Below are 23,792 nucleotides of genomic sequence, written 5' to 3' on the forward strand. Positions count from 1 at the left end.
ATCCAGGTTTTTGGAGGTTCCCTTCTGATTCATTTTAACATTTTAGATTGTCATTGATGAAGAGTGGAAATGTCAACATAATTCAGAGAAAGATCAGCAACAGAAACATACGTACAGACACCCACGAGCTCACTCCCCTGCCACATGTTTTTTATGTTTCGATAAGCCCTGCTAGCCCTGGTCCAGGGTGCTGGTGGTGGCACGTGACTCCAGGCTGCAGCAGACATGCCAGTTCATAAGATGTCATTTCATGATTCTCTGCAGTCTTCCCTCTGGTCATTGTAAATACTGGCATCAGATTGGTACTTTACAAAGGGTAAATGAGTTTCGTCCCGACGTACTCCCTTGCCACCATCTTAATATTTTTCTGTTTATTAGAATCTTTTAAAAAGTATTCACCAATTATTTGAAGCAGAATAACCCTTATGAGGATGGTTTGCCCAACTGCCTTTGAGATAACTCCCTTACCATTGCAAACACTGAGGTTCAGGAATCCTTTGAAGAATTCTTCATTAGTTCTTTCCTTCATAGGTACTTACTGACCGTGCGTAAATGCTCTAATCTTCCATGCCCAGTGAAGTTGGCCTGGCCTCAGCCTCTAGGGATCAAGCAGTCCAAAGGGCTGACAATGAAGCAAATGGAGAATTAGAGTCACAGTCCCCTGCTGAGGAGCTCAGGGTTCACTTGCAGGCAGCTGAGCAGTGATCCCCTCAATCCGTAGGGAAGTGAGGGGTCTGGGAAAAATTTTCCAGAAGGGGAGCATCTGAGCTGAGCATTGCCAGAGGCTCCCAGGGTAGGTGTGAGGATTTTAGGTAGAGGGAAGCCCTCCCACAGGGGCAAAGGGAGGTGTGGTGCACCTGGAACCTGCAGGAAATGGCTAGAAAGTTCATGGCTACCAAGTGCGGCATGAGGGAGTGAGGCAAGGTGAGAGGCCAGGCTGGACAGGGGTGGGTGGAACGTGGCAGTCCCCTGTGCCGTATTCAGATGAGGACGGTGATACTGAACGATTTTAGGTGGTGTATTAGTCCATTTTCACGCTGCTAGAAAGAACTGCCCAAGACTGGGTAATTTATAAAGGAAAGAGGTTTCATTGACTCATTGTTCTGCATGGCTGGGGAGGCCCCAGGAAACTTACAGTTATGGAGGAAGGGGCAGCAGGTGCTTCTTACATGGTGGCAGGCAGGAGAGTGAATATGTGAGACAGCAGGAAAAACTACCATTTATAAAACCAGCAAATCTCCTGAGAACTCACTCAATATCACAAGAACAGCATGGGGGAAACTGCCCCCACGATCCAGTCACCTCCTATCATGTCCATCCCTCGACACGTGGGGATTTCAGAGAGGGAGATATGGGTGGCAGCACAGAGCCAAGCCATACCAGGCAGGATGTGGTGTGGAGTCCTCAGGCACAAGGCCCTCTCCTACTCCTTTCCACAAGCCCATCTGCTAATTGGATGGCTGGGGGGACCCAGGCACACATCCATGAAGGGAGGTCACACTTGACTCTGCTCTGGAAGGTTACACATTGGCCGCCTGGAGTTGAATCCGGGAGGGAAGATGGGTTGGAAGGCTGGGCGTGGGGGAATCTCCCTGGGTGGGGCCCAGAGTTTGCCTCTCACAGACTTTCAGCTTGAGAGCCTTCTCTAAGGTTGTCTTTCTCCACACAGGCCATGCTGCAGTAGACCCTCACAGCGTCTCTTCCTGGCCAAGAGAAGCCTGTCCCCAAGAACAGGAGAGCCATGGTCGGCCTCCGAGGGAACGCTGTGGCTGGCCTCCTCTGGATGCTGCTGCTGTGGAGTGGGGGCGGCGGCTGCCAGGCTCAGCGGGCAGGTGGGGCCACCATGGGCTGTGCCATGCTGTGCTGGGGACAGAGCAGACAGCATGTGTCTGTGAGCATGGGCTGTGGTGTGTGCATGCAAGTGAGCTCACAACTGACCGTGTGAGAGAGAGGGAGAGTCTGGAATCCAAGTGTGAGTCAGCTGCCCTCCAACCTAGGGACAGAAACTCACCAGCTGCTCAGCAAGGGCCTGTATGTGTCTGAGAGTGTGTGTATGAGTGTGTGAGGAGGTGCGAGGTGTGAGGGAGAGTGTGTGAGGGAGTGTGAAGGAATGTGGGGGAGTGTGAGTGTGTGGGACTTTGAAGTGTGTGAGGGAGTGAGAGAATGTGTGTGAGTTTGAGGAAGAGTGTGGGGGAGTGTGAGGGAGTGTGTGTGAGTTTGACAAAGTGTGTGGGAGTGTGGGGGAGTGTGAGCTGGAGGGAGTGTGTGGAGGAGTGTAAGAGTGTGTGTGAGTTTGAGGGAGTGTGTGAGGGAGTGTGAGGAAGTGTAGGAGTGTGTGACGAAGTGTGTGGGGAGTTCGAGGGAGTGTGTATGAGTCTGAAGTGTGGGGGAGTGTGAGAGAGTTTGGGGGAAGTGTGTGAGGGAGTGTGTGGGGGAGTGCGTGTGAGTTTGAGGGAGTGTGTGAATACGTGTGGCGATGTCAGTATGCATGTGAGTGTGAATGTGAGGGGATGGGTGTGTGTTCGTGTGAGAGGAGGAGAGAGCGTGACAGAGAGAGGGAATGAGTTGCTTTAACACGTCTTAATCAGTCACATCCTGGGTTGTGAGCCTGTCTCTACCAAGTGTGTGCAGGTTTGGAGCTCGGGGAGGAGGCCCGGGTGAGGACCTGGCTGTGTTGTCCTGTGAAGGTTCTGGGACACATGTACACACTGGAGCCCACTTAGCAAAGGCATCCAGGACGGTGAGAAAAGTGTGTTTATGTAGTAGACCCTGTAATTGGGAAAGTTGACTGGAGATGAGAAGGCCCGGGGCAGGAGGGGAGAGACATGGCAACATGGTTTTGCTAACCTGTATGAGGGCCCCTGCCCTGGGGGAAGGCACGGGTCAGTGCTTAGTTGTGAAGGAGGGATCAGGGCCCACAACCTCGGCATAGAGCCTGCACACTAGGGTCCTCAATACACAGACAGGGGCAACATTTTGTGTACTGCCCACAAGGCGGCCAGGGAGACTGCCTGTCATTAGATCCAGGAAGCAAAATGCTGGGCCCATCTTACAGGAAGTGATATTCTAAGGCTTTTCTCCCTGGACTTAAAAAAGAAAGTTTGACATTATTTCTTTATTGAATTTACAGAGTTGTCTCATGCTTTTTTTTTTTTTTTTTTTTTTTTTTTTTTTTTTTTTTTCCTGAGCCTCTCAAAGCCTGGCTAGCTGGAAGGGCAGTACTAACTGTAGACATCTGTTTTACATGCAGGGAACATGAGATTTCTGCGCACATCTAGCCAACCCCAAACGCACAGCCAATGCACAGGATTATCACATTTAAAAGCAAAAAGGCCCTAGGGTGGTCTCCTCCGTGCCCTCATGTCAGAGTGGAAAATGGTGGGCCCAAGGAAAGCACTCACCTGCCAGCAGTGGCATAGCCCCTGCCTTAGCAGAGTCAAGGCCAGAAGCCAGGGCACCCGCCCCAGTTCAGATCTCTTCTCTCCACATCGCACTCCAGCCTCACGGGCACACAATCCCGCCTGTTCCCTGGCCTCTGGGAGAAAATGTGTCCTGAGCTCAAAAGGGCCCCTTGGGGAGGCCTCCTGAACAAACGAAACTTCTGTAGCCTTCAAACAAATTTGCTCTAGGATTAAAGCCTGCAGGCCGGGTTCTGCCTGGCCCTCAGCAGCAATTATCCTGAACAGACTGGGACATTATTGTCCCAAGCACAAAAGAATGACCTTTTGTGTCAAGGAGAAAAACTCCCCAGGAATTATCTCCAAGTCTGCACATCTGGCCACACACACTCCAGAGTTCTAATCTTGTTAGGGATCAGTCCTGCTAAGGCTGGGATATAACTCAGTGCCTGACATGCAGATTGTCACTTGGATTTTTAAAACTAGAGGGAAAGGTAGGTGTGGAACATTCAAGGGTGGCATTGGCTCAGACCACATAGGGAAGCATTTGTGGGAGTATGTGTGTAAATACATATAGCTTTATCGTTTTTCTGTTTTTTGAACTTTATTGCTTGCAAATATAAAAGCAAAAAATACAAAAAATAAAATTCACTCATAGCTCTGCTTACCAGAGGTAAGCAAGTATTTCCTTCTCAGGTTCTGTCATGCATACATACATATACAATCGTGCGTGCACACACACGCATAGGTTTTCTTTCCAGAAATTCTATGTTATACATATTATTTTATAAACAGTTTTTCACACCGAATGCTATATTGGAAAAGTGTATCCATGCTGGTAAATAAGGATTCCTCTGCAGCCGTCACTGTCATGGCTGCCTAGCAATGAATACGTCATAATTTTTCTTTAAGTAATTTCTTTAATTCCACATAGGTGATTGTGTCGTTTATCTCCAGCATTTTTTTTTTCTTTTTTTTTTTTGGCCATGCTGCTGTGAATTTCTTTATACATCTTTTTTTTTCCCCATTTATCTGATTGTTTTCTTGGGATAAATCACTAACTTTGGAATTGGTGGATAAAAAGATACCTTCCTTTATGAGGCTTCAAAGCCCCTGAGAAAGGGTGTGACAAATCCACGGTCACTTGCTGAGCAGGCAGGTGCATTCTCCTCCAACTCTCATGCGCCCAGGCCACTACCAGACCATTTTACCTTTTCCAATCTCGTATTTCAACAAAGTGGTTTTTTGTTTTGTTTTGTTCAGTTTTGTTTTTATAGCCAAATGTTTGTGCCTGGTGTTCCCAGAGGCCTGGTCAGCTGCTTGTGTTGGGGTGGCCAAACCCCACCTTCTGGAGGAGTCAGACTCAGGCTCCTTTTTTCCTTTTTTTGAGACAGGGTCTCACTCTGTCACCCAGGCTGGAGGGCAGTGATACGACATTGGCTCACTGCAACCTCTACCTCCCGGCTCAAAGGATTCTTGTGCCTCAGTCTCCTGAGTAGCTGGGATTACAGTCATAAGCCACCATGCCTGGCTAATTTCTGTATTTTTAGTAGAGATGGGGTTTTGCCATGTTAGCCAGGCTGGTCTCAAACTTCTGGCCTCAAGTGATCTGCCCACCTTGACCTCCCAAATTGCTAGAATTACAGGCGTGAGCCACTGCGCCCGGCCTTAAGACCAGGGCTTCTTGATAGTTTCTTGTATATTTGTGCAGTGTTCTAGAGATTGGAAAACACTTCCCCTTGTATTATCTGATTTTAAAGGGCTGAGTCGTTAGATATCTAACGGGAGAGTGCTGGCTAAATCAATTATGTTCATCCCTGCAGAGGACTCTGTGCAGCCATGGAAACCGGCATGATCAAACTAGAAATGGATTTCTACCTTATAACTAAATGCGGGGAGAACAGCATAAGTATCAGTGTGTCTAGTACAGTCCCATTCCTATTAATAATTATATGGAAATAAAAAATAATCAAGTATATATACCATGCTTTAATAGTGGTTATCTCCGTGTAGATGGCAATACGGGCATTTAAAACATCTAAACTTTTTTTTTTTTTTTGAGACAGAGTCTTGCTCTGTCGCCCAGGCTGGAGTGCAATGGCGGGATCTCGGCTCACTGCAAGCTCCGCCTCCTGGGTTCAGGCCATTCTCCTGCCTCAGCCTCCCGAGTAGCTGGGACTACAGGCACCTGCCCCCACCCCCGGCTGACTTTTTGTATTTTTTAGTAGAGATGGGGTTTCACCATGTTAACCAGAATGGTCTCGATCTCCTGACCTCGTGATCCACCCGCCTCGGCCTCCCAAAGTGCTGGGATTACAGGCGTGAGCCACCGCGCCTGGCCATCTAAACATCTTTTGATTGCATTTTCTGACTTCTCGGAAATGGGCATGCATTATTTGTGGTCGGTTGAGAAATAATGAAAAAATGGAGTTACCTTTTAAACAAAATAAAAGTGAAGAGATTGGGGCATAGTGCTGTGTGATGGCTGTTAATCATTTTAATGTGATGCTACGCATTGTCAGTTGAGCCTCACAGTAGTCTTGGGGAAAACTCATCATTATTGCCAACTGAAGGTTTGGAAACTGAGGCTCGGGCCCTTCAGGCAGCCCAGGGCCCCTGGGTCATGAGAAACAGGGCAGGTAGGCATTTGAGCAGGTGTGTGTGACCCCAGTGACCTTTATGCCCCAGGACAGTGTCCTTTCCATGCCCATTTGCCCTATGCCACCCCTTCTCTCACCCCTGCAGGTTGCAAAAGTGTCCACTACGATCTGGTCTTCCTCCTGGACACTTCCTCCAGCGTGGGCAAGGAGGACTTTGAGAAGGTCCGGCAGTGGGTGGCCAACTTGGTGGATACCTTCGAGGTGGGTCCCGACCGCACCCGTGTGGGGGTCGTGCGCTACAGTGACCGGCCCACCACGGCCTTCGAGTTGGGCCTCTTCGGCTCGCGGGAGGAGGTCAAGGCAGCCGCCCGGCGCCTCGCCTACCATGGGGGCAACACTAACACGGGTGACGCGCTGCGCTACATCACGGCCCTCAGCTTCTCCCCGCGCTCCGGAGGCCGCCCCGGGGACCGCGCCTACAAGCAAGTGGCCATCCTGCTCACCGACGGCCGCAGCCAGGACCTGGTGCTGGACGCCGCGGCGGCCGCCCACCGCGCTGGCATCCGCATCTTCGCTGTGGGCGTGGGCGAGGCACTCAAGGAGGAGCTGGAGGAGATCGCTTCAGAGCCCAAGTCCGCCCACGTCTTCCACGTGTCCGACTTCAATGCCATCGACAAGATCCGGGGCAAGCTGCGGCGCCGTCTGTGTGAAAGTGAGTGCGCCTGGCCCCACGTGACCCCTGCCAAGAGTGACGCCACCAGCTGAGCCCACGGGAGGGTCCTTGGGCAGATAGGGACCCTGCGGCTGGCTCCAGGAAGGCGGGGGGAAGTAGCAGGTGCAGAGGCAGAGGGAACCCACATTCTTGGGTTTGGCCACACAGGGAACCTAGTAGCACATGCACCCCCTGGGCATTCCTGTTGTCAGGAAGATGCGATGTCTTCTTCCATCCAGAGGCAGAGGTCGCCAGCGGAGGCAAGAAGGGGTTTGGAATGAAAGAGGGCTGGGTTCTAACCACCCTGCCGCCTAGGAGATACTTGGTGTCTCATCTTTACCTCTGATATGGGAACATCCTCTACTTACTGCCCAGAGCTGTGAAAGCTAGAAACTGTGCATGCAAAGTCTGGCCTGAAGCACTGGGCATATAGCAGGGTCTCCCAAGGGGCTGTGATGAGGGATCATGGAAGAAAATGGGCACATACAGGCTCCGTCAGCTGTTCCCAGCAGCCCAGAGTCAGTCATTTAGACACAGTCAGGAACTGCTTATCCCAGAGGCCAAGTGCTGTTGACCCGGTGCCCTCTGAGATAACCCAAGGCCTCTAGCTTATTTGTCTGGAATCTGTTGATTGTGGCTGGGGGTAGGGTGAGGGGAGGCAGAGAGCTGATGGTCCCCAGGGCTCTGACCTAGAAGCCTGACCTCCAGGATTTAGTGGGGGTCATTCTGAGGACAGCCCCCTCCCCAGGACAGGAAGGGTGAAGTGGGTTTCTCATGTTCCATACTGTCTCCAGCTTCTGCCTCTGCCTATTGCATTGGGGTGACATTTGTCCTTCTTGGGTCACAGTGGCTGCTGAGTAACCTTTTCCTCCAGACCTAGCAGGAGCTATGCTTTGAAGCAGGTCAGGTGGAGTGTGGAGCCTCAGCCTCTGTCTTTCTGATTACTGCAGGGGACTGAACAACCCCTGACTGGGAAGCCATAGGTTATACCTTGGCCAGGGGCAGGGAAAGCCTTGGGGGGCTAGGGCAGCATGGAAGTGCTGGCGGTGGGAGCAGCTGGGTGTGACTCAGCAGGGGAGGCAGGGGCCGGATCCTGTGGCTGTGCCTGGCTTGCAGCCCAGTGAGAACACAGCTAAACCATTTCTGAAACTGGGGTGGCTCTAGGCTGCTGTACCACAGTATGACCCTTTTCTCTGTGTTGGCTCTTTTAATCTCCACTTATTTATTCCACAGATACTTATCAGATACTTATCTACTTTTTTGTGTGACCTTGTGCTGATTTCTGGAGCTACAGAAAAAGATAAGACACAGCACCCATTCTTAGGGTGCTCGTAGTCTAGAAGGCAGGAAAGACACATAAAAGGGAATATGGTACTGTGCAGGTGAACTTGAATAAAGTCACAGGCAGCCAGGTCCATGTGTGGCTATGGTATGTGTGGGGATATGGAGAATGAGGGAGGGCTTCCTGGAGGAAGTGGTGCTTAGGTTATTCAGAGGGGGAGCATGAACTGCATGGGATTGAGAAGGATGAGATGGAATGGGATTAAGGGATGCCATGACATGGTCAGTGAACCATGATGGGCCCATGCAGCTGGGGAAAAGAAGGAGATTAGGGCTGCTGGGTGTTGCCAGATTGTCAGGGTCCCCATAAAGGGGGGCCTTGTGTGCTAAGGTGAAGACATGCTGGAGGGTTTATGCAGGGGTGTGACATGGTCAGATCTCTGTGGGGAATGGAATGTGACTGAACAGCAGGACAAAGGGAGGCCCTTCACAAGACTGCTGGAGAAATTCAGACAACTGTGTTTTGGGAGAGATCCAGCATTGATGACTTGGCCCATGTTACAGAGGTGGAAATCGATGCCCAGAAGTCTAAGTGAAGGTAATCTACCCTAGAGTATGCAAGGCATTGGCTGTGGACTTCCCATAAGTGACTTCACTGACCCGTATCACAACCTCATAGGATAAGGATTCTGTCTTTTATATAGGTAAGAGCACACAGAATGCTGAGATCATGGAAGGCACAGCTTCAAGGCGTGTTGGGCCCTCAGTTGTAGGCCCGAGAGGGGATGGGTCAGGTGGGGAAAGAGGAGTGATAGGAGACAGCCCAGGCAGGGCTGGAGCTATGGGATTGATCGAGGTGTGTACTGGATGAATCAGAAATCTGTGCAGATGAGATCTAGGCACAGGGTCACAGTCCCAGCTAAGAAGTAGAAATTCAATGTGGTAGCTCAGGAACAATGAATTCTACCTGTCATTCCAGAATCCAGAACCCCTTGATGCAGAGTGCTGGGAAACCAGGTTACTTCCAGATCCTTCCCACTGGTTTTTGTTTGTTTGTTTGTTTTTGCCATCCTGACAGTTTTGGTTCAGAGTGGTTCTGGATCTCAGCAGAGACAACTCTAGACTTTTAAGCTCTTTCATGCCCAGGGATGGCTCTGAGAATGGCAGAGACAACCCCAGAGAGGTCAAGTCCCTGGGATGTACCTCACAGTTAATAGACACCAGGGGTGGGAACAGAACCCAGGCCTTCAGACTTCAGGCCTCTCCCCCGTGCCTCCAGAACACGGGCTTCACCATCATTGACCTTGGTAAAGCAAATTTATTAATATTATCATTTTAAATTGAAAGACCAGAGGTCAGGCAGCTTCAAGCGATGAAACCCTGATCCATTCATTCCACTCTCCATTTCCAGGTACCTCTGTCTTGGTGTTAACTCTGTTCTTGGCTTGACTTATGTATCAGAATTATACTGGTAAATGGGTTTCAGTGAAGAGACTCTGATGAAGGTTTTATTTAGAGGAGGGTGAGATCAACAAGGGATACTGAGGTACGCATGAACTAGTGATGGGAGAAGCCAGCTGAGAAGGGATAGAGTGTGTCACTAGAGTCCATGAGGGCTGAGATTGGGTGGCCCTGTAGGACCCTTAGTCATGAAGGCATACAGTTCTCTTGCCAGACCACAACATACAGGCAGAGAGGCAGCAAGAAAGAAGCCCTTGCCCCTTATATGCTCTTGCATGGCTGCTCCTTCCACTAGCCTGGCAAGGAAGGCCAAGTGATGCAGTCACAGTGGCTGGCCTCCTGGGCTATGAGCAGGGCCGAGGGAGAGAATGGACATGGGAGGGCAACCTGGGGACATCATGGCAAGACACCTCTCAGTGAATCTCAGAGCCATGTCTGCCTGCAAACCCGGGAGGAGAAGAGACTATTACCCAGCAGGCCTGGCACTCGGTCTCACTGGGCTAGGGTAGGTCATGTGACCGTCCCTACACCAATCATTAGTCTGGGAGTAGAAATAGGTTGAATATTTTGGGCCTGTCACAAGACCTTGTTTAACATTTGGGAGTGGAGTTAGTTCCCAGCCCAGCTCCCTCAAGGAAAGGGATTTGATACATGAAGGAAAACCAGTGAGCTGTTACCAAGAGAAAGGGAAACCTACGCAGGCCAGCCCAGAACACACGTCCGCCCTGATCTCGTCAGGAAAAGCTCATGGATTCTGTGAAGACAGGGCTTCTCCAAAATCCTAAAATAGATGTAAGATTTAAGTGAATGCTCAGTCATCTAAAGGGAATCAGTTTTTGTAAATACAGCTGTGAGATGAAGAGGGCCTGGTCTATTCTGGCTACAAACGAAATGAAATCCCCTTACAATTGCTTCAATTAGAAACAAAGCAAAACAAAATAAAAGAGCTAATAGTAACATATTGGAAAGCAGCTAGTGAGATTGAATCAGGGAGCATGGCAGAATTTGAACACCAGAAATCTCTTGGTACACAGAGGATGCCTGTGGGGGACTTAACAGCCTGAGGAGGAACTATTCTCAACAGGGGCCACTTATTAATGACTGGAAAATGGTAGACTAAAAATATCAGGATTTTTTTTTGATGTAGTAATCATTCAGTTAGATCCAACTCATTCATTCATTCAACAACCATGCATTAAAACAGCCATTTGATTCAATCTCATTTATTCATTCCTTCATTAACAGTCATGCATTATAGTAAACATTCACGTCATTCATTCATTCAACAAGCACACTGAGTGATTCCTCTGTGCTGGACACAGGCCAGGTGCCCATGATGCAGTAGTGAATCTGGCATCCTCTTTGTCCTTGCGAGGGAAACTCTTGTCTACTTGGGGCAGCAGGAAAATGGCAGACGATTACATAACAGAGTGTGTAATTTTATATATGCATTAGTTTACCTGCTTAGTGTATCTTCACACACAAGGATATAAGCTTCACAAGGGCAAAGTCTGTTCCTTGTGGTACCTCAGTGCTTAGAGCAGAGACTAGTATGTAGGATGAGCTCCTAAATATTGTTTAAAGGAAATCAAGGGCAGTGGCCTGACAGTTAATTCTGTGCTTGCTGTTGTGTTGTGCACATTAGAAGTTCATGGGCAATGATCTATTTTATTCCCCACCCCACCCCCACCAAAGAAAAGGATAAGAACATGAAGCAAATCTGAAATTATAGCCAATAATAATGGAAATATTGAATGTGTTCACACTTTGGTGAACAGAGACAAATGGTTAGATTGTGAAGGCTGGTGCAGATTTAGAGAAGGCAGGCTGGCTGTTTTATGGTTGGTGGCACAGAGGCACATAGGGGCTGAGTGGCCTGTCCAGGATTGCAGGGGACAGGTGTAGAAGTCTTTCTTTGGTCAGAACCTACTGCCTAAGAGTGAGTGCTTTCAACCATCCTTCTGGAATCTTACTGCATATCTAATAATCAAACTACACAGTGTCTAGAACAGATGTGGCTCAGACCTGGTAGCCAGTGGCTGTTTGTTGAATGAATGACTGAAACGAACTTGAAAAAAAATCATTATCCCCATTTTACAAATGAAAACAAGTATCAGCAGACTGAGGAGTGGAATAACAACAGTAACAACAGTAACACAGTAACACAAGGCCAGTGTTATTACAGGCACATTTCAGGCGTCATCACTGGCCTCCCCAGTGGCCTTCCCTAAGGTCTGCCGTGATGCTGGTGGCCATGTGTTTCCTTGTCTTTGGACACATTCGGGGAAGTGCGTCTGTGTCACGACATCAACTTCTGCTTCTCCATCGCCTGACAGAGGCTCCCAGGGGATGCACCCTCAGCCTCAGCTTCCTGCAGTGTGTGGGGTGGAGGCCGAGGACAAGGCCAGCCCCAGAGCATCGGCTATAATTAAGAGTTTTCTCCACCCTAGGCTTTGTCGTGGCCACAAAACGAGCTTTATATAGCTTATCAGGTCACTGTAAGTGAGCCTGTGGAATGCCAGCTGGCCACGGCCGAGAAAGCCTCCACCTACTTCTATTCTGGGGGCACGCTATGGTGGTCCTCTCTCTCCTGTCCCCACAGCCAGGGAGTCCCTTGCTGCATCCTGTCTTTTGCGCTTGGACTCTTGGGCTGAGATGTTGATCTGGATTAGGGCAAAGAAGGAGCCTCTCCCATGCTCCCGTGGTGTTTTCTCTCTCCGGATGTGTGGTCATCCCCTCCCCACTCCCACCCTGTTGTGGATATGTTCATAGTTAGCTCTATTCTTATTTAATGAAAGTTTTGACTCCTGGGTGCTTACACTTGCCAATACGACTGAGGCTGGGAATAGAGGGAGGCTTCTTTTGTCTGAGGAGATTAATTTTCCCATTTTATTGTTCACCTGTGGTTCTCCCTGGGAAAATGTCAGCATTGAAACTCCAGCTCTGCATTTTGACGAGTGTGTCATTCTGTGCAGTTGACTTAGCCCCCTGCATCTCAGTTACCTGTAATGTGGAGTCAGTTCCTCCTTGCAGACAGGTTTGTGGCCGTGATCAGGGAGATTAGTCTAGCGGGTGGGCGCTGACACTGATGGAGGGGCTCTCCTTTGCTTTCTGTTGTAGTTAGCAGGCAGAGCACTTAACCTTTCAAATAAATTCATTATGAGGTTCACTTAAAAATCTATTGTGCACATTTTTTCTTTCTGTAGTTCAAAACACCTTTAGTAAATAATACAACTTATGTATATAGTTGGGAATGGACTAAATAAACATTTACAGGTAATATCTCACAACACTGGATGCTTTTACCCACTCTTTATACATATTATTGACTTATTTTTTCAATGTATATTCATTGAGCTTCGGTTGTCTTTCAGATACTGTTCTGAAGTGTGAGAGTTACAGAGGTATGCAACGTATATGATCCCACTTTTAGGGTGACACTTTCCAGAAGGGAAAGGAGAGGGGCAGTCCATCAAGTGATGGGTGAGGTCATTTCATGTGGTGATAAGTGCTTCAAAAGCTGAGAAACACGGGGAACTGGGTCTCTTGGAGGAGAGAAAAGTTGCCTTGATCTTGGAATGGTGTGAAACAACTGTGCAAACCAAGACTGACAGGCTGAGTTCCAGGCCTGGGGAACAGGGACCACCAAGGGACTGAGTGGGAGTGGACTCCACATGATGGAGGAGCCCAGTGGCTGGGGTGGAGGTGGGGTGGCAGCCAACAGTGCTTAGCAGGAGAGCGGGACTGTTCCCATCTGTAGGAGGCAGAACTGGAGCGTCAGCCATGGGGCTTACCTTTCCCAGTTCACACAGCTCGGAGGGGCATCCGGGGGCAGCCCTGAGTCTTCCCTCAGCGGGAAGAGGGCCTACCTCAGAGCCCCTGCAATTATCTTTCCCTTTGAAGACACAGCCACACATGTCCCAGGGGACGGCAGGGAGGCTGGCTGTTGGCAAGTCTGGGTGGCATGTCTGGCCTGGGAAATTCTAGGCACTGACTCCCTCTAAACAGGAGTTTTGTACAAGAATCAAAGTGGGCATGGCCCTGCTGGTGGCATCACCCCCTGTGACCATGCCTTCCAGGTCACACTCCTACCTCTGTCCCCACATCCCTCTGCCTAGCCTGAGACTCCACGGTAAATTCGGGGTGCACCACACCCACGTACACGCACCCCCACACACAAACACCATGCGTACCAGGCACATCACACACCCTAGATAGAAGCACATACACACACACCCCTCACAAACCACACCCACTCACACGCACATCCACATATGCACACACCACACACACTGTCCACACTACACATGCCACACGCACCATGCATGCAACATGCATACACACATAAACACTACGCACACCACACATGCCACATAGATATGAACCACACACCACATGCAAATACACGTTTTGCACACTGCACATAAACACACTATGTATACCACAGACACTCCGTATACACATCACACACATACATGAACACATACACAAACACCATTTACACCCTGCACACCACATGCACCACATACACACACTCTATATATGGGCACATGTGCACAAACACCACACACGCCACACTCCCCACATGCACACACTTCACATACACACCCATTCACCTATGCACACCACACACACTGCACACTACATATAGCACACACACCCCACAGAAACACAAACCATGCATACCACACACACTGCACATAGGCTACACACAGCACACACATACCACATACACACTACACACCACACACCACATATATACAGCACACATTCTATATACACATGCTATACACCACATACACATACACAATTCACACACACCGTATATACAAACAGCACCCACACAGACACCACAGATGCACCCACCCACCTACCTACATACAATGTACACAACTCCACACACTGTTGGCCATGTACTCAACCCTCCACATGCACACGCAGGCACACCATGCACATAAGACCCTCCACACAAACACAGACCACACACACGCTCCACGCACACCACATGCACACACATCACACACACATGCATATTATATCCATGTGCCCACATACATAATACTCCACATATGGCCCCATGTGCCACCCTCCACATACACACAGCAGGCACATAACACCCCCCACACATATACACACTACTCATACACACATGCAGCACATATATCCCACACACCACACACACATCTGGGAACATGTATGTGACCACAAAGTGACCCACCCAGCTGTTCCCTCTGGGTGGACCTGAAGGCTGGGAGGGATGGGCAGCAGTGTGGGTTGTGGGTTTGGAGCCGCCACGTAGAGGTCTGTGGCCTGGCACTTGGGACCATGTCAGCCTCAAGAAGTCAGTCAGTCCAGGCCCTGCCCTCCAGCTGCAGGTCACCAGGAGTTCCTCTTGGGAGGCTTATTAGGACTGAGGTCACCAAATAGAAATTGTAATTGAATGACTTAATTATGATTATGTGCTGTGAAATTTTATGTGAAAATTCCTGAAAATGATGGAAAACTAAAACTCCCTCATCATTTATTCTAAATGTGTGTACTTCAAGGAAGAAGAATAGTCTTCTAACTCTGCCCAGCCAGACCTAAGCCTGGAGATGACCCCCAGAACCACTGGGTTAATGTCACTGACTCCTGCCTCTGCCTAAAACTGTATGACCCACGTATTAGAAGCAAGGAGCTTGTGTGACACAAATGCTTCGCTGTCAGCGCATTTCAGACCAGGGCGTGCAGCCCATCTCATTCTCAATGGCACAGGTCTCCTTTGGCTGGGGGAGCTTGCACCATCACCTCTTCAATCATTCCCAAATTGATGGTAATTTATCTTGCTTCCAGGTTATGGTTTTTTGTGACAATGCAATATGAGACTTCCTTGTACTGAGCTCCTTATGCACCTGGGGAATTATTCCTGCAGGTGGACTCCTAGAAGAGGTTTCCACAGTCAAAGTAGCTCCACCAGTGGCTGAAGCTGGTTAAGCCACAGCCTCTGGAGCCAGATCACCCAGCTGGGCCTCCCAACTCTGTCTGCTTCCTCTCTGTTAATCTTAGGCCAGTTACATAAGCTTTCTCCGCCTGGTCTCTTCATCTGTAAGAAAAGGATGCTGGGCTGGGCGCCGTGGCTCATGCCTGTAATCCCAGCACTTTTGGAGGCTGAGGCAGGTGGATCACCTGAGGTCAGGAGTTCGATATCAGCCTGACCAATATGGTGAAACCCCATCTCTATTAAAATACAAAAATTAGCCGGGCGTGGTGGCGGATGCCTATAATCCCAGCTACTCAGGAGGCTGAAACAGGAGAATTGCTTGAAACTGGGAGGCGGAGGTTACAGTGAGCCGAGATCATGCCACTGCACTCCAGCCTGGGCGACAGAGTGAGACTCTGTCTCCAAAAAAAAAAAAAAAGAGGAGAACAATGTTGACACTCTCTACCTTGTAGTGTGTTAGGATCTATTGAGTCAATACCAGAGGAATTGTTGGTGCAGTGATGGCCCTGAGTGTGGACTCTTACTGTATACATTTACACACATGATGTATTTGTGTGTGTATTTATGTATATATACTTTCAGGAAGATGATCAAGTTAAATATCTTTCACTTGGCACAGTGTTTCTCAACTTTTAAATTATTATTATCTACCCCCAAAGGAGCCTCTGTAAATATTTTTTTCCTAGCTATCCCCCTTCTCTGAAACTGCAATAGCATACATATATTATATACCCCTGTGTGCTGTTGGGTAGGGTAGCACTTTGGAGGGCCTAAGGCTATTGTGATATCTAAGATTCTCTCCCACTCCTTCCCAAACTGAATTTTGCCCCCCTTGGAAGTGATGTTACCCACTTTGAGAACCCCTGACGTGGGATGTATGAGAGGATCACAGGATGAGAACTCAGGGAAGGCCTGGGGTTGAATCCGTTCCTCTCTTCCTCAGAGGCTGTGATTTCATAACCTCATCTTCAGTGGGTGGACTCAGGTCTAAAAGCTTCAGTGAAATCCAGGCTTTCTTGTTTATTTTGACAAATTAGTCTTTTGAACTTTAGTTTTCCACATAAAATAAAGACAATAGGCCGGGTGCAGTGGCTCACGCCTCTAATCCCAGCACTTTGAGAGGCTGAGGTGGGCGGATCATGAGGTAAGGAGATCGAGACCATACTGACCAACATGGTGAAACCCCATGTGTACTAAAAATACAAATATTAGCTGGGCTTGGTTGCGTGTGCCTGTAATCCCAGCTACTCAGGAGGCTGAGGCAGAAGACTTGCTTGAACCAGGGAGTCAGAGGTTGCAGTGAGTCAAGATCGTCCCACTGAACTCCAGCCTGGTGACAGAGTGAGACTTCGTCTCAAAATAAATAAATAAATAAAGACAATAATAATACTACCTAGTCTCTAGAGCAGAGGGAACACACACATAAAATGCTTCCACTGCAGCCTGGCACATCAGTGCAAATCACAGGTTAACTCTTGTTATCACATGTCATTGCTAAGACCTGTGGTCTAATGTCAGTGGGGCTAGAGTGGAATCCCAGGTCTGCCACCTGCCAGCCAGGGATCTCAGTCAGGGACTTCACCTCTCTGAGCCTCAGTTTCCTTGTCTGTAATCTGAAATGATAGTTACCAATCTGGTAGATAGTTACCAAGTTGTGGTTCTTACTGTTACCCTAATTAATATTTTTATGGCAAGTCTATATAAAAAAGAACATGCCACAAATCAAAGTGCTTGGCAATACCGTGACTATATCTGAGCACCATGTCACAGGGAGGGAGTTGGACAGAGTTGAGAAGTTCACCTGTCTTGAGTTCTGTATGGGAGCTAGTCCATTCAGGAGCGGAAGACCCTCCATGATTGAATTCAGAGGACAGCAAGCTACAGCCCGAAGGCCAGATCACTGGCCAGAAACCAATTTTACAAATTGTGTTACTGGACAACAACCATGTCAACTTGTTAGTGTACTGTCAATGGCTGCTCTCACACTGGGATGGCAGGTTGAGTCGTTATGACAGAGACCTCATGGTCCAAAGGCTAAAGTGTTTACTATCTGGCCCTTTACAGGAGTTTGCCAACATTTGATAATATACTCTGAGGTGATGACTGAGAATCTGGAGTTGCTGCCTCCAGCTCCTGAGGTGCCCTTGGCTAGGACATTTTGTGGGGGCCTCAGTTTCCTCCCTGGGGTGCTGAGTGGTGTGGCTCCTCTTAGAGGGCCCCTCTTCTCTTCCCTTCCATGTCTTGGTCAAAATGCATGACCAGCTGCCCACTCTGTGTGACATCTAATGACAGATACTTCCCTACCTCCCATTTTTAGGGGTTAGCCATGTGTTCTCAAAAAGCATCACACCCTCCTAGGTTTTGGACACAGATTCATGTCCCAGTGGAACTAGAATTGGCTTGAGGTTTGATATGAATCAACGCTGCCTGGCCATGGGACCTTGTGCCAGCCACATCACTCTGTCCTTGGTGCCATCCCAAGTAAAGTGGAGACTGCACCATACAGGTGTGACGATCTCATCGACTAGGGTCATGCCACGCCCAAGCCTTCAGCTCATGGAGACTCTGCATTTCACATGGGGGTTTTCGTTTTGAGTTGAGAAAGAGATGAAATATAGCGACAATTAAATAGGTCGCTGTAAAAGGACAGATGCATAAACACAGACAATCCCTATATAAATACATGTCTCTATATAAATGTGCATATATGTAATGAAATTCATAGAGGAACTCTGCACTTCTGAGTGCCTCTCATGTCCTGCAGCTAACCTTATCCTGGCAGAACTTGTTTTACACTTGTCAGAGAATGAGTAGGGATGTGGGGTTATGCGATGTCTTGGGGATTTCCAAGAAATGTGGTTGATTAATTGTGATGCTTCTGACACAACTTTGCAGTTACTGGAAGACTGAAGGAAAACAAGTGTCAAAGCTGTAGGTTTTAGGTGACTTGTTTTGCTGTAAGATATGTGTTCTGTCTGTCCTTTTGATTATATTGACCCTGGTTTCTTTGAATTTACCCCCACACAAACACATGCACAAACACACACACAGTCATACAAACATACACACATCGACACACTCACAGGCATACAAACATACACACATAGACACACAGGCATATAAACACACACGTACACTCACACATAGGCATACAAACATATACATTCACATGCAGGCATACAAACATACACAAACATACATACACATATACACTCACACACAGGCATACAAATATGCACACACATACACTCATATACAGGCATACAAACATACACACACATACACTCACAGACATACATATACACACACTCACACACAGGCATACAAACATACACATACACTCACACACAGGCATACAAACATACACACACTACACTCACACACAGGCATACAAACACACACAAACACACACAGACATGCAAACATACACAAACATACACACGCATACACTCACACACAGGCATACAGACACATGCACAATACACTCATATACAGGCATACAAACACACACACATACACTCACAGGCATACATATACACACACACAGGCATGCAAACATTCACATACAATCACACACAGGCATACAAACGTACACATACACTCACAGGCATGCAAACATACACACAGACATACAAACATACACACACATACACTCACACACAGGCATACAAACATACACACATACACTCACACACAGGCATGCAAACATACACACAGACATACAAACATACACATACACTCACACACAGGCATACAAACATACATACACATACACATGCATACAAACATAAACAAGACACACACATACACTCACAGGCATACAAACATACACACAGACACACATGTGCTCACATACATACTCACTACACAGCCCCACTCATATACACATACTCGGATGCACACACATAGACAACCAAACCTAGAAAGGGACGTTCAGGACAATAAAGACCGCTTCCTTTTGCCCCTTACCCTGGAGCAATCTACATGTACTTGCCCAGAAAAAAAAAAACTTTGTTAAAACTCTGTCTGCATTTTGAGTGTCTGTCTACTCTTGGGAAATGTCTACTTCCATTTTCTGGGAATCCAACCAGTCCATTTTGCTTGCTCTGTAATAGACACATGGGATGTCTATTTGTTTATGATAGGTTCTTATTTACATCAATCTAACAACAGATGTAAACATAAATGGCCGAAGGGGTGGAAGGTAATAAGAGGAGCTCATTGGCACTGCCCTGGGGTGCCACGATCCCCTGCAGGTGACTTCTGGCTCCCCTGAGCACCCAATGCCATGTGTGTTTTCTACTGAAGACATTTTCTGTCTTGGACCCCTAAATCTGGGGAATAGAAAGACATTTTCCTGCCTGTGCTCAGGTTGGGCTGAGAGTAAAACACCTCCCAGCTGAGAAGGACCGTGCTGGCTGGAGATGAGGTTGGAATGTGGAACTGAGCACCTCCATCCATTGCCTCTGCTCATCTGGGCTGAGAGGTCTGGGCCGGACCTGGCTCTGCCCTCAGATCAGCCCTAACTAGAGTAGCCTAGGGCAAGACAACAAAAGGAAGCTTACATACTATGTGCAGCTCCTATTTATATCTTGTAGATCAAATTTTAAAAGTGTCCTGGAAAAATCACTTCTTTCCTTCTAACTTGACAAATTTGCCTGCACAAAAACTTGGGAGGCGGGTTTGAATTCAGCATCCTGGGACTCTTTAAAGTGACATGCAAAATCATGGTAGCCCAAGGAGAGTCACACCCAGGCTCCCAGCCCCAGTCCACAGCCTGGCCTCCTTCTGTTTGTATCTCCTGCTTGGTCTTGAGCCAAGGACGGCTTCATCTGCTTGTGTGAGGACCCCCTGATATATAAGATCAAGCTCTGTCCACAAACCTGACAGACAGCTACCCCTTAAAGACCCCTGGGCCCAGGAGACCCCAGGAATGGTCCAGTCCACCCTCAGGAATACAGATGGACAATGAGGCTGTACTTTAGAAGGAGAATGGGCCAGGTTCAGATCATTTGGGCGGGGAGGTCCAAGGTCCAGATCCTGAAGTGTGGTCTAGAAGATGAGCATGGGGTCCAAATGGGAGTGGTTCCTTGGTCCCTCCTCTTCCTCTGTGGGATGAAGTAAAACTGGAGGAGGTCCAGAGGGAGGCCCTAAACTCTTCTGTGCCCAAGAACGGCGTTGCTGTTTCTTTTTTTTCTGGGGAGGGGGAACAAAATGGAATTGAAAGAATACAGTTTGTGAAATCCAATAGGCATAAGTTGTAAACCCTTTTCTGCTGTTCGCTGTGTGGATTTGGGCAGAAACCTGGAAAACAGCAAGCAAAAATCTCCCCCATAGATATGTTGCAAAGATTCAGTGAGAGAGCATTTGTAGATTATCTGTCATAAGTGAATCTAGACTCCACCTCACTATCTCCTACATTGCCCACTTTAGAGAGGGGTTAACCAGAGCCCAGACAAGGCAGGAGAGCAGTCAAGTAAAACTGCAGGAGGCAGAGCACAGCCACGGAGCCCTGCAGGCTCCTTGCAGCCACTGCTGTGTTGCGTTCTCACCCCTCCTTCCTGGCAGCCCTTGATGCAGAAATGTACCCGTAGGGAGTGAAGATGACTTGCTTAGCGCTATTGCTTTGTAGACTGGGATGCAGGTACAATGAACCACAGAGACTTTGATCTGTGTACCCCAGGCCCCCAACACTATCCCTGAGCAGAGATGGGGCTGGGATGGTTTCCCAGGCTGGAAGTCAGCTCCTTACCCTCCTCACTGTGTCACGTATAGTTGACAGCAGTCTACAACCAGGGAGGTAAGAGTAGAATTGTCTCATTGGGAACTCTGACCGAGCAACAGATAATTTCAATGTCAAAAAACAATCGGCCTGTGCAACGTGCTATGCTGTCACTAGATGGGCAGCAGGGACTGGGTTGAGGCGTGTCCAAGGCTCCATGGTCCACAAGGTTTTGTGGCTTGGAAGCCACAAGCGGCTTTAGACATCGACAAGGAAAGAAACTGGGAGCCAGTAAGCCTTCACTGAGAAACATGAAACATCTGGGCTAGCAGAGGACTTTATTTTATCTTTTAAACATCTTCACTCCTGAGACCCAGCAGTTTATATCCTGGTCAAACACTTGGAAGTTTAGACTGACAGACCTGGGCTTGAATTCTTGTGTTTGCCCCCCGTCCCCTCTTTACTTAGGGCTGGTCCTCTGTGTGTTTAATTTCAGCATCTGTGAAATGGGTAGAACAAGCCCACCTATTACTGTGAAGATTCAATGCATTAACACAGGAAAAGTGCACCAGGGGGCGCTGGGCACAAGTCTCCTCCTCTCTGATTGATGCCCATGCGTCCTTGGGGACATTACAAGCGCTCTCTGACTCAGTTTCCTCACCTGAAAACATGAAAACAAAAACAAAACACCTTGTATTTTTGCTGCAAACATTTTGTTCATCGATTCAGGAAATATTGATTAAAGGCTTACTGTGAACTGGGAACAGTATCTGCATGGGTCAGGGTAGTATAATAGTTAATATAAGGGAAAAAACAAGAGGAAAGACAGCACTTAAAATTATAGCTGACTATTATAGCTGGAAGTTATAATAAGTGCTCTGTAGGACATAAACAACAGTGGGAGGGTAAGAAAAAAGGAGGAAGGGTTCTGCTCGGGTCAGGGAATTAAGGGACCCCTCTGAGGACACAGACAGGCAAAGGGCACTCCGGGTGGAGGAAACTCTATATAAAGGGACAGCAGTGACCTCAGCTCCAGCCTCCAGAAGCCAGTGCCCCACAGCTTCTGGAGTAAACACAAAAGCGGTAGAGGACAGGAGTGGGGCGTGGACAGAGGCTGACTTCCCTAGGGTGTTGTGGCCACGGGAAGAATCTGGAGTTTTTTGTTTTGTTTTGTTTTTGTTTTTTTTTTTGAGACGGAGTCTTGCTCTGTTGCCTGGGCTGGAGTGCAGTGGCCAGTTCTCAGCTCACTGCAAGCTCCACCTCCCGGGTTTTATGCCATTCTCCTGCCTCAGCCTCCGAGTAGCTGGGACTACAGGCGCCCGCCACCTCGCCCGGCTAGTTTTTTGTATTTTTTAGTAGAGACGGGGTTTCACCGTGTTAGCCAGGATGGTCTCGATCTCCTGACCTCGTGATCCGCCCGTCTCGGCCTCCCAAAGTGCTGGGATTACAGGCTTGAGCCACCGCGCCCGGTCCTGAATCTGGAGTTTTATTGTGATTTGAATGGCAACCCATTGAAGACTTTGCTTTGTTTTACTTCAAACTTTATTTGTGTATTTATTTATTTTGAGACAGAGTCTCACTCTGTCTTCCAGGCTGGAGTGCAGTGGTGCTATCTTGGCTCACTGCAACCATCGCCTCCTGGGTTCAAGCAATTCTCCTGCTTCAGCCTCCTGAGTGTCTGGGACTACAGGCGTGTGCCACCACACCCGACTAAATTTCTTTCTTTCTTTTTTTTTTTTTTTGAGACAGAGTCTCGCTCTGTCCCCCGGGCCGGAGTGCAGTGGCCGGATCTCAGCTCACTGCAAGCTGCGCTTCCCGGGTTTACGCCATTCTCCTGCCTCAGCCTCCTGAGTAGCTGGGACTACAGGCGCCCGCCAACTCGCCCGGCTAGTTTTTGTATTTTTTTAGTAGAGACGGGGTTTCACCGGGTTAGCCAGGATGGTCTCGATCTCCTGACCTCGTGATCCGCCCGTCTCGGCCTCCCAAAGTGCTGGGATTACAGGCTTGAGCCACCGCGCCCGGCCTTTAATTTTCTTTCTTTTCTTTCTTTTTTTTTTTTTTTTTTTGGTAGAGACAGGGTTTCACCATGTTGGCCAGGCCGGTCTTGAACTCCTGATCTCAAGTGATCTGCCTGCCTCAGCCTCTCAAAGTGCTGGGATTCCAGGCGTGAGCCATTGCGCCCGGCCTACTTCAAGCTTTATAGTGAAGGATAGAAAACATCCAGATAGCTGGACACATCTTAAGTGTGCGGCTTGATGAATTTTTCACCAACTGTACATCCCCTTCCGCCCAATGGAGCAGTCTGAGCAAGAGAGGAGGACCGCCTTACTGTGCTTTAAGTTCACTTTGTTTTGTGTGGGAAGCAGGTTGCGGCCAGGAGACACAGAAGCAGGGAGAGAAGCTGGGAAAAGTCTTAGGCCAAGTGAGAGGTGCCTGTGGCAGGGTTTCTGTTCTGTTGTTTATTGTAAGGTCCAACCCCAAAGCAGCAAGAGTGAGGGGAAGGAGGCGAGGCCCGGGAACATGTACAGAGAGGGTGTTACAGAGATGGCAGTAGCTGCCCCAGAAAGCAGCGCTGTGCGTTGAGTCCTGTAGGACGTCAGCATTGCAGAGAGGCCAGCCTGCAGTGGGTGCCCTTGGA

The 23,792-nt window shown here is 48.5% G+C and overlaps 1 protein-coding gene across 1 annotated transcript in view; it reads left to right on the top strand.

Annotated features, from left to right (window-relative positions):
• The first annotated feature begins 1,741 nt into the window (after positions 1-1,741).
• COL22A1 (collagen type XXII alpha 1 chain) overlaps positions 1,742-23,792 on the top strand; it is a 303,439-nt gene continuing 281,388 nt past the window's right edge. Inside the window, exons 1-2 of the mRNA XM_010364508.2 lie at positions 1,742-1,832; positions 6,144-6,710. Coding sequence (XP_010362810.2) covers positions 1,742-1,832; positions 6,144-6,710 — 658 coding nt within the window. The remainder of the gene's footprint in view (positions 1,833-6,143; positions 6,711-23,792) is intronic.

The sequence above is a fragment of the Rhinopithecus roxellana genome, chromosome 9 (assembly GCF_007565055.1).
Source record: "Rhinopithecus roxellana isolate Shanxi Qingling chromosome 9, ASM756505v1, whole genome shotgun sequence".
In the NCBI taxonomy this organism is placed as follows: domain Eukaryota; kingdom Metazoa; phylum Chordata; class Mammalia; order Primates; family Cercopithecidae; genus Rhinopithecus; species Rhinopithecus roxellana.